The sequence below is a fragment of the Balaenoptera acutorostrata genome, chromosome 6, assembly GCF_949987535.1.
Source record: "Balaenoptera acutorostrata chromosome 6, mBalAcu1.1, whole genome shotgun sequence".
NCBI classification, from domain to species: domain Eukaryota; kingdom Metazoa; phylum Chordata; class Mammalia; order Artiodactyla; family Balaenopteridae; genus Balaenoptera; species Balaenoptera acutorostrata.
The window spans coordinates 1,745,958-1,758,085 of NC_080069.1; the positions used below are offsets into that span (position 1 = coordinate 1,745,958).

Sequence of the window (12,128 nt, forward strand, 5' to 3'; positions counted from 1 at the left end):
GCATGAATGAGACAATAGTTTTAAGTGTATATTGATTATTTTGAATGTCATCCCGTTCTTGACAAGGCACAATTTTCATTTCAGTGTCTGTTTCTTAACATTGAAGCCTCTGTGAATTGAAATCTTTGGACAATCCAATTTAATGACTATAAAGCCTCTGTGCAGATAATTTTTCTAGATTTCTAAGTGGTGTAGGTTATAAATTGAAGAGTAAATGTAATACAATCAGAAACACCAGGACCCTGGTTTTTCTGTCTCCTGATCTCTCGGGAATTGGTTTTCCTCTTCCATCCCCCATGGTCACCTCCCTACCCCAACTTGTGCTTCTAGAAATTTCTTCCACAAAGCCTTGCTCAACTCTCCCAGCCTGAGTGCATATTCCTCCCCTGCCCGGGCGTCTCTCTATCAAATGCTCATCACACGCAATGCAGTTGTGATTTTCCTTGTCATGAGACAGGAATGTACCATAGTTGTTGGTGTGTCCCAAGCACAGCACAAGTTCATCCTCTTTTATGGGTGAATGAGGAAGGGGCAGGTGGGAAGGAACATCATAAATAAACCAGTTTGCTCTGTCTAGACAAGCATTTCCAACCAACTTACACACAATATAGACCCACTTCTACTACACTTTTACCTACCTGACCTGTTAATGTGCAAAGAAAATTAGAGAACTGTTGTATCCGTAAGAGAACACTGACAAACCTTCCATTATTCTGCTTAGTCATGAAACTCACATCTAAACTTTGCCTTTAATGAAGTCAATTTTCATTGCCATCACTTTCTCAGTATTTAATTTGAATCAGTGGAGTTTCTCCAATGTTTCAACTTCCCAAATGTACTGTCCTGGGATAACTCAGCATGGTTCTGTCTCAAGAGGACAGGAACAAGCCCTGGCTCTTTGCCAGGTACAATGTGTTTGTTTTAGCTTGAAGTGTTACTGGAAGAGCACACTTACACGGTGCTGAGGTTGTTTAATCTCCACGAGATAATTTATTTAATTTCCAATAATGTAGAGGATTAAAAAAACATGAAATTTTTTTCAGTCTTTATACCTTACACTAGGTAATTAGAATTTTTGCCAACTTTCTATTTTATAACCTCTCTCTCGAAAAAAAATAACTATATGAAAGAAGCTTTTCAGTAAATAAAAAAGGAATCGTTGTAATTGGATGGTCTCACTAAAGATAAAATTGGCTGTGAAAATAAAAAGGAGGTTGTCGCCACGAGGAGAAAAACCAAGACCACCAAGCTGGGCCTGAGGTGGCTGCTTGTTGACTATTAAAGCAAAAGTCCTCATGTCTGCTCAAATATTTTTTTAACTTTAGGCATAACTGAAAAATTGTAGGATATTGAAAGTGTACATCATGGTGGCTTGATATACATGTACACTGTGGAAGGGTTCTCCCCACTGAGTTAATTAACCCATCATCAACTCACATATTTATCTTTTTGGGGAGGAGGGGAGGTGAGAATATTTAAAATCTACTCTCTTAGCAAATTCAATGATATGATATAGGGTTATCCACTCTAGTCACCATGTTTCTCCTCTCTGTTTCTATGAGTTTGACCTTTTTTTTCTTTTGGATTCCACGTGTAAGTTACACCACGCAGTATCTGCCTTCTCTGTCTGACCTACATCACTTAGCACCTGTAGGTTCAACCACGCTGTCACAAATGGCAGAATTTCCTCCTTATAACTGAATAATATTCCAATATATATATAGACCACATCTTCTTTATCCATTCATCCCTTGTTGGACGCTTACATTGTTTCCGTATCTTGGCTGCTGTGAATAATGCTGTAATGAACATGGGAGTGCAGAGATCTCTTCTACATCCTGTTTTCTTTTCTGGGATAAATACCAGAAATGGAAATGCAGGACTATATAGTAGTTTTATTTTTAATATTTGGAGGAAATATACTATTTTCCATAGTGGCTGCACCAATTTACATTCCCACCAACAGTGCACAAGGGCTCCCTTTTCTCCACATCCTGGCCAACACTTGTTGTTTCTTGCCCTTTTGATGATGGCCATTCTGACAGGTGTGAGGCGATATCTCATTGTGGTTTTGATTTGATTTCCCCTATGATTAGTGATGTTGAGCATCTTCTCATGTGCCTGTTAGCCATCTGCATGTCTGCTTTGGAAAAATATCCATTTAGTTACTCTTACTTTTTAATCAGATTCTTCTATTTTTTGCTATTGAGTTGTATGAGTTTTTTGTATATTTTAGATATTAACCCCTTATCAGATATATGATTTGCAAATATTTTCTCCCATTCTGTAGTTAGTTGCCTTTTCATTTTTTTGATGGTTTCCTCTGCTGTGAAGAATCTTCTTAGTTTGATACAGTCTCACTTGTCTATTTTTGCTTTTGTTATCTTTGCCTTTGGTGTCAAATCCAAAAAATCATCACCAAGACCAATGTTAAGGAGCTTACAGCTTATGCTTTCTTCTAGGACTTTTACAGTTTCAGGTCGTGAAGTCTTTGATCCATTTTGAGTTAATTCTTGTGTATAGTATAAGATAGGGTTCCAAGCCTCATTCTTTTGCATGTAGCTGTCCAGGTTTCCCAACAGCATTTATTGAAGAGGTTGTCTTTTCTCCATTGTATATTCTTACCTCCTTTGTCATAAATTAATTGACCATATATGCTTGAGTTTATTTCTGGGCTCTCTATTCTGTTCCATTGACCCATGTACCTGTTTTTATGCCAATACCATACTGTTTTGATTACTATAACTTTGTAATATAGCTTGATATCAGGGAGTGTGATGCCTGTAGATTTGTTCTTTTTCCTGAAGATTGTTTTGGCTATTCAGGGTGTTTTATGGCTCCATACAAATTTTAGGATTGTTTGTTCTATTTCTGTGGAAAATGCCATTGGAATTTTGATAGGGATTGCATTAAATCTATAGATTGCACTGGGCAGTAAAGACATTTTAACAATACTCTTTCTTCCAATCCATGAGCACAGAATATCTTTCCATTTATTTGTATCCTCTTCAATTTCTTTCATCACTGTCTTGTAGTTTTCAACATACTGTAACCTCCTTGGTTAAATTTATTCCTAGGTATTTTATTCTCTTTGATGCAATTGTAATTGGGATTGTTTTCTTAATTTCTGCTTCTGATAGTTCATCATTAGTGTATAGAAACACAACAGATTTTTGTGTATTGATTTTGTATCCTGTGACTTTACTGAATTCATTTATTAGTTCTAACAGTTTTTTGGTGGGGTTTTTATATAATATAATGTCATCTGCAAACAGGCAGTGTTACTTCTTCCTTTCCAATGTGGATGCCTTTTATTTCTTTTACTTGCCTAACTGCTCTGGCTAAAACTTCCAATACTATGTTGAATACAAGTGGTGAGACTGGGCATCCTTGTCTTGTTCCTGATCTTAGAGAAAAAGCTTTCAGGTTTTCACCTTTATCATTATATAATGACCTTCTATCTCCCTTATTACAGTCTTTGTATTAAAGTCTATTTTCTAAGGTATAAGTATAGCTACCCCTGCTTTCTTTTGGTTTCCGTTTGCATGGAGTATCTTTCCCATCCCTTTACTTTTCTAAAAACGTAGCATGGAAAGCAACTATCAAAGGGAATGAACAAATAACAATAAAGAAGGACAATGAAAAGTAAAAAAAATTTTGATAGAATGAATATAATCTACCTGTATCTTTTTGCTCTTGGGTTCACAGAAATTCTTCTTTGGCTTGATAGCTTGAGGTACAACAAATTTTGAAGAGACTGATTCTAATGACTCCCCATAAAATCGTTGAAAACGATGATACATTTGCAAATATCTAAGATGAAGAGGATCTCTAGGTTTTTCTGGAAAAGAAAAGACTTAAAATGCAACACTACTACATATTTTCAACAGCGTTCTCACTAATCCTTCACACCATCCCACACACACGTGCACTTTTCTTTTTAGTTTGGAACAGTAACTTAGGCTGATGACTTTTGTTAAAGAAGGAATCTTAAATCACACTATCTCTTGTCCACAGAATGATTCCTTACTTTATTTGAAGGATGCAAGCGACAAAACACCCTTTCACTGTACACTTCTTAAAGCAAATATCAGGATGCTACAAAGAATGACAGATTCTGGGCATTACTTCTGTTCTGTGCCCTGTGAATGAAGTTAAGAAGGGGGAGGGTAGGGCTTCCCTAGTGGTGCAGTGGTTGAGAATCCACTGCCAATGCAGGGGACATGGGTTCGAGCCCTGGTCTGGGAAGATCCCACATGCCGTGGAGCAGCTAAGCCCGTGCACCACAACTACTGAGCCTGCGCTCTAGAGCCCGTGAGCCACAACTACTGAGTCCACGTGCCACAGCTACTGAAGCCCGCGCTCTGCAACAAGAGAAGCCACCGCAGTGAGAAGCCCGTGCACCACAATGAAGAGTAGCCCCCGCTCGCCGCAACTAGAGAAAGCCCACGCACAGCAACTAAGACCCAACACAGCCAAAAATATAAATAAATTTAAAGAAAAAAAAAAGAAGGGGGAAGGTCAAGGCCAAATCAGGAAGATATCCATCTAGGGTATCATGGCTTCTTGTATCACTTGCCAGAAAAATCCTTACTCCAGACCATGGCCACAGAGCCAAGAACTTGGCAGCTCAGAAAGACTCACTGTGGAAAAATCCAATGACATAGGAAATCCCAACACTCAAAGTCTGACTTACTCCCATCCCCAGAGAAAACTACAGCACTCACTTCAAGGGACTGGCTAAGCAGGCTGATTTTTCTATACCTGTATCTACATATGTAAATCAAACAGCTCCGAAGGATGTTAATGATTAATCTAAAAACTCCCTTGTATTTTTCAGGATATTAGTAGTTGTTTATAACAGCAGGCTGGGAAGTGTTTCGTGGGAACATGCTTACTAGGTCCACTCTTAGATTCTTCTGAAGGTAAGTTCTGTCCACTGGAAGATGGGTGGGGGTGAGCATGGGGTAGACAAAAGAAGACAAGGGATGAGCCGGGGAGAAGGGTCCCTAAGTCAGTCTCGGCTGACTTGCTCTCAGTGCTGCCACGGCCTCCATCCTGAGCGTGAAGGTGGGTAAACTGCTGCCCTTGTTATGGGTGACGTGAAAGCAGCTGCAACTGCTTGAAAGCCCGTAGCCTCAATATTTCTGCCATCAAGGAGCACACAGATGTCTTAAACCATAAACTGTCTTAGCTTAAAGCAGCTTCTAACTTTTGTGGGACAAATGCCATCTCTGTGCACTTGTTCCTAAGACAGCTGTGTGCCCGTGTACATGTGACGGTCAGCAAAGTGGGGCTCTTTCCTCACCCTCTTTACTGACATATATCTACATATCTTGTACATTATTGTTATTCAAGAAATAGAAAAATTTTTCATTGTAACATAAAAGGCAGAGAGTGAAATAGATTTTAAGGTATTTCACCAGAATCGCAGGACTCACCATCAAAGTGACCCTTTGTCCTGTCATAATCATCACTAAGGGGTTTGTGGGAATGCCAGTGCACGAGCTCATCAAATTCTTTCTGCTTGACCAGTGAAGTTACAATAGGATCATCGCTATGAGATGAAAAGAAATATAGGCACATTTTAAATTGCATGCCTCCAAATATAGCACAGCATAGATCTCATTTTTTAATAATTTTTTTAAAAAATCATAGCCACCTTTCCTCTTTCCGAGATATAATGTGGGTGGTAGAATCCAAAGAGCAGTTTATTGGGGCTTCAGAACCCAGAATCCACCCCATATCTCGTGCCATCGACATCAACAAATATTCATCCACTCATTCATTAATTACAAACACACAGCTGGAATGATTTTACTCTTAGGTTAAAACTATGTTGATTTTTAAGCTAGTTATGATCACAAGACATTGGTAAATTTGAAACTAAATTCATTATGTGTTACAAACACACGTTACATCTAATATAACCTCTTTATAAATAATCTGTCGAACTTTGTAAAAGCTTTAATGAGTAATTTCATCCATTCCGCCCAGTGGCCCCCATACCTCGTTAGGAAAGGCAAATCTTTCAAAATGTCCCCAGCAAACTTATCAACCACCTGACATGACACTGGAATAAAACCCAAATTAGCCATCTTTTCCTTGGAGGTATCTGTAAAAAAGTAGTAAGACAAGGTCAAATGTGAAACTTTCATACAGCAATGTTACACATCATTTTCTAAAATTTCACATTTAAAACAACATCATGTTTCATTGATCTTATTTATTTACATTAATCAATTCCAGCCCTTCCCATAAAGCCATTTTCCACATTAAAACATTCTGGAACACAGCAGAATATAAAGAAATAGGCAGCATTTAGGCATGTAGGTAGGTAGATAGAAGGATAGACGGATGGATGGATGGATGGATGAACAGATACACTGACAGACAGAAAAACACCTATGTTTCCTATTTCAAACATTTGTTCCTTTTCTTAGTTCCTATTATGAGACAAGGAATTTAAATATGGAAGTCTCACTCAGAAATCTCTTACATATACACTTTTATAAAATAAAAAAATAGGGGGAAAATACAGATGTCAATGAAATTACGTGATATCATTAGTCTTCTCTTACATCCTCCTTGATGTTATGCCCATGTACACCTACATATGATAGATGGATATCACACGTCACATATTGATCGTATATACAATAGCTGGCTAACAAATGCCCCTTTATCCAGTGTCTGGTTCATAATTCTATGTGAGCTGCAATCGCTCTGCTCGTTATTTCCTTGACGTTCACTGTTCCTGCGTTTGCCTGAAACCTTCCTATGAGTCCCTACAGCTCTCCCTGAGCACTTTCTTCTTACAGCCTTGGGTGCAGCCAGAGTCCTAAGGATTTCATGCCCCCCGAGACTTGACGAAAGTCACAAGGTAAATACCCCAGCTACCTTGCTCTTTGGGTAAGACATCTCCAAAGTGGTTTGCACACAGTTCTAGGATTACCAGTAAAATTTACCTGTAGTTGCCCACGTGGAAACCTACTCATTAACACGCCCTGCACTGACTGTGTTTTCTTCCTGGTATTACCTAAGCACTCCCTTACTGGATCTTCCTGGGACCAATAAACTCCTTGCTCTCAAGCGTCTTTGTCTGGTGGAACTCATCCTGACATAATGAAAGGGGATATATATTCTTCCCCTGTACTCTGAAAAATACACTTGTATCAATACATCCCCAACCCCCCTTAGCTTTCTTTGTCACTTTCCATCTGGAGTCATTTTATTCTTCCTGAAATTCATGATATAGAAATGTCTCCAGTGATGAAAGGATGATGGATAAATCAGCGTTTGCATTTTGAAAAATGTCCACGCTACTCATTTCTTAAACTGTATTTTAAGAATAACATACGATTTCATTATGTTCTGACTTCTATCATGATATTTGGGAAAGTCTATTATTAGAGACTAATTTTTATTCCTTTGTAAGTAACTCTGGTCCTTTTAAGATATTTATTTTTTACATTCTCTAATCCCACTGCATCGTGCCTAGTGTGTATTTGTGTGTGTGCATGTGCGTATGTTTGCTTTGTCCCACTCGAGACTCATCATACGCCCTGAGTGTGCAAATCCCTGTCTTTCATCATCCAGGCAAATGCCAGCCACGGTCTCGTCAAATACGGCCCAGTCGACACTGGCTCGGCCTCTCCTTCCAAATCTCCAAATGAATGAAAGGTTAGACAGCTTCATTCTGTCTTCCATGTCTTTTAACATGTATTTTATCATTTTTTTCTCTCTATTTCTTTTGTTTGTTTTTCGGTTCTTTTAAAATTTCTCCAGCTTGAGATATAATTGACATGTATCCCTGTGTAAAGTTAAGGTATGTAATGTGTTCGTCGCTATTGTACCTGTAGTTCTTTTGATCTATTTCTAGCTCACAAATTCTCGCTTTAGCCAAATCCAATCAGCTTTTGAACCTATCCATTGACAGTCTTTTCATTTCTACAACTTTGATTATTTTAAAATGTGAAGATGTTTTCTATCATTTTGTTATTTTTTCATGTTTCAAATTTCATATTTTATTTCTTCAAGCATTTTTAAACACACATATAGTATATTCTACTTTTGGTAATTACAAAATCTGAAATACTTAAAGAGTTCTCGTTTTGCAGCTTACTGCTTGTCTGGGGGCTTATTTCTCTGCTGTTTATAAATTTGCATGTGCACTCGTACGTGGCAGAGAAGCCCTGTAAAACCAGGGTATATGATGATGTTCCTCTACAGAGAACACGCCAGATTCCTTTGATCGCTTTAAGGTTATTTTCCGGCTTAGAGTTGTCTTGACTCTGCTGACTGAGTACACTGAAACCCAGATTCTTAGGAGGGCAGACCTACAATTAGAAATTCTCAGAGTGACCCAGAGATCAGTCTCTCCCTTCATGTTTGGCTCCTGGAATTTCCCTCCTATTGTTTTGAGCTTGCTTACGATTTTGTAAAAAGATGTTTGGTCTCTTATCTAACATTTCCATCATTACGCACAAGAGATTTTTCAGTTGATCTACACTTCCAGATGGATAGAAATGGAAGTCACATATATCTGGCTTTCTTAAAAATTGGCAACAACATTAGTTACAAGGAAAACATATCACTGTTCAAAATTATACTCAAAGTATTATCGCCCCCAAGGATATGACACTATAGGTCATTTTAAATGCATAGTACCCGAAAATTATTTATACTTGCAACATTTAGTTACTGGTGCTTTCAAAACATTTTCAGAGGAACGATGCTTTTATTTCAAATTAATTTAGAGATTTATTACCTTTGATTGGTGATGGATCCTTTTTAAGAAAAGGAAATTGTTTTGTTCTCAGAGGAAATGGCTTTCCAACATCAAACTTTGTGACCAACTTTGATACAGTATCCCAGAGATGTTCATAATCTTTCATAATGACATTTCCCAAATTCAAATGTAGCCCTACATGAGTTCAAAGTAGTAAACACTGAAAGTCATTCACACATACACAGAAGCACACATTTTGACTAAATTCACAGAGCTCTGAAATACTTGTCAAACAGTGAAATTTTCTGTGAGTGCCACACTGAACCTAGAGCCAAACGGTCCCTAGTGTTGACTGTGGGACTGGAGACTTTAAAGTTTATCCTGTTTCTGTATTTGATAACTATTAACATTATAACTGTCTTAACTAACAATAACAGATGGTGAATATCTAACTATTCTTCAAGGTAATAAAAAATGTTATGTCACACATAACTTCATAATCAATAAAACAGAATAAAACTATGATTTTTCAAAAATGAGAAAGTTTGTAGAGGATTGCTAAATTTATTTGTAGCTAACTCATTCTAACACTTGCAATACGTAGGAACCAAATCTTAGAGGTCAAAGAAGCTTCAATAAGGCTCAATCAGTTATAGTTCTCTTAAAATGTCTTTTCTTTTTCTTTGACTACGAATAAACAGCAGAAGATTTCTTCTAATAAAATTATTCAAAGAAAGAAAAATTAATTATATACAATAAATATATAAATCAGCTTTATCTTTGGAAAAACTTAAAATTCCCTAAATATCTAATAGTAGTACATGATTACATTAATTAGAGTAAATATTCTGAAAAATGTTCTGCATATATTTAACTGAAAAATTCACCTGTTAAAATTATCTAGAAATGCCAAGTTCCCAAAGATGTATTTTTTCCAGAAATACTTGTGGAGTAATATTAAGTTAAAAATATTTTAAAATACAACATTCACTCTGATTGCAACTAAGTAACACTTATACACATGCATAAACAAATATCTGAAAGAAAATGACTGCTATATGTTGCAAGTATAGGAAAAGAATTTTGAAGCTTTAAATCCTTTATAATGTTTATTTCTGGGTAAAGGCATAATTATTATAACATACTAGGGTGGTACCTTGAACACTTTCATTTTCATAGTAAAATGCTATATTCTTCAATAAAAGCTCATCACTTAAGTCGGAAAGGTGAGTTAAATTCAGACTCCAAGATTCAAAAACGTCTATATTACTTAGGATGAAGTATTCACACCACTTTTTCTGAAATTGGAAATAAAAACCAAGTTAGTGACAATTTTTATATTAGCAAGAACCTAGAATACTTCAAACATCTCAATAATCCAACTGAAAGGCAAGCGGGCTGGGCTCTTCCCATTCTTACGGATGTGAGCCCTTCCAGGCTGGGTCATAATGAACGTGTCACACCTTGAAAGATTAAAATAAAATCAGGCTGACCAAGAATAATTCGGCATAGTCCTTATTCCCAATCACAGAAATCCATACTTGACTCTTACAACTTTTCTCCCACAGATACGGGACTACAGAAATACTTCTGCTTTCAAATGTGCCTCTGTTCTTTCCTCAGGGTTTAATGCTTCCAATGTTACTTTCGGGTCAAAAGAGCATTTAAAACAAGGGCATTTGATTGTTCAGGGCAGACGCGACTCAAGCAACCTCAGCACACAAACCTGGTCCTTCCTTTAGGCAGCGTTCGAGTTTGGGGAGTTGGGCTGAGAGGGAAAAACGGAGGCTTCTCTGCTCTACACACGATAACTCACCCAGGCTCTCCAAACGTGAATAATCTCTTTATCTATATGGATGTGGAACTTTAACTCAGCGTTATCCAATAGAAGTGGAACGCAGGATAGTGCTTTACAGGATAGTAAAGTGCACAAAAGCACAACCACTTGTAGAGGAACCACGCACAGGACAATGCATGCCAGACACATGAACTAACTTATGTGACTGGACATGCGAACACACATTCACACCTTTGAAAGTTCGAAACTTGAAGGTTTGTATGTAGGGGACATACTGTATTATTATTTTATTTTATTATTATTATTTTTTTTATTTTTTTAACATCTTTATTGGAGTATAATTGCTTTACAATGGTGTGTTAGTTTCTGCTTTATAACAAAGTGAATCAGTTATACATATACATATGTTCCCATGTATTATTATTTTAAAAGCCAGGAATTTGGCTTTTGTTTTTCCAATCCCCAAAGTAAGGGCACCTGCCAGTCTAGCTGGAGGCCAGGCTTATGAGGGAGAGGTAGTGCAGAAAAGAGGTTTTCACAGACGTTTTTCACCTGATAGAATTCGGGGAGTCCGTGAACTCGGGTCAGAAAATTACATTTTTATTTTTGCTAACCTGTGGCAAAATTTGTATTTTCTTCCATTGCAAACCCAGACAAAATACCGTCACTCCCAAGCGGTAGCTGGGATTGGGCACCAGTAGGGAGCACAGATGTTTTCATTATAAGCACTGCAAACATATCGAGATATTGTTGACACTCACCATCCATTGCAAGTACGGTATTTATCTGATTATCTAATGTAGTAACAAAGAAGAACATGTGTTACTATATCACAAACGATACAGTTATAATATTTTGATAAGGGTATTTCACCATACCTGATTTCCCTGTAACCCTAAGAACCTTATTTTAGGCATTTATATTATTCTGAGGAAGGGGCCATAGCATTCATCAGATAGCCATAGGGGCCTCAGAACAAAAAGGCTAATAAGCCCTGAATAATTCCTTTCTGTGTGGTTCTGACACACCTGTCTGCTGAGGAAGGAAAAGTGAGGAAGAGGGGACCACAGTGCGGATCGCAGCCTTTCCCGATGAACAAGCACCTCCCCTGCAAGCTGGCTCCACGCACGGCTTGACCACAGGAGGGAGAAGAGGGCGTGTCCTCGTCACTTCCAACATATCCTCCTACCCCGGCCCAAAAGCCTGCCTTCCATCTGTCCGCTCCATCTGGAAGCCCCTCCTCACCATGCTCCTAGCTCCTCCACGTCCCCAAATAACAATGACTTTCCTGCCTGGCGCACAGTTTCACCAGCACCACAGATAACTTCAGCCTCCAAGAGGACGATGCCATCGACACTTCTTGAATGTCTTGTATCCAGTGACGCCCCTCCCCCCTCTGACCCAGGTCACATTCTCCGTGACATACCCGTGACCGTCATCACCAGGACCTGCTCTCCGTCCTTGCCTTGGTTTGGGCTCCCCCATGAAGCAGACCCCGAGCCTCAACTTCAAGGAAAAGCATTAATTTGTGACTGCTCTCAAGAGGCGCCCGTCAGGGGATGCAGAAGTGAGACGGGAAAGAAAAGAAAACCAATAAGG

The 12,128-nt window shown here is 38.3% G+C and overlaps 1 protein-coding gene across 1 annotated transcript in view; it reads right to left on the reverse strand.

Annotated features, from left to right (window-relative positions):
* DDX60 (DExD/H-box helicase 60) overlaps positions 1-12,128 on the reverse strand; it is a 175,651-nt gene that overhangs the window by 53,500 nt on the left and 110,023 nt on the right. Inside the window, exons 13-17 of the mRNA XM_057548911.1 lie at positions 9,888-10,029; positions 8,771-8,926; positions 6,010-6,115; positions 5,442-5,557; positions 3,681-3,841 (exon numbers count right to left, since the gene is read on the reverse strand). Of these exons, the coding sequence (XP_057404894.1) occupies positions 3,681-3,841; positions 5,442-5,557; positions 6,010-6,115; positions 8,771-8,926; positions 9,888-10,029 (681 nt within the window). The remainder of the gene's footprint in view (positions 1-3,680; positions 3,842-5,441; positions 5,558-6,009; positions 6,116-8,770; positions 8,927-9,887; positions 10,030-12,128) is intronic.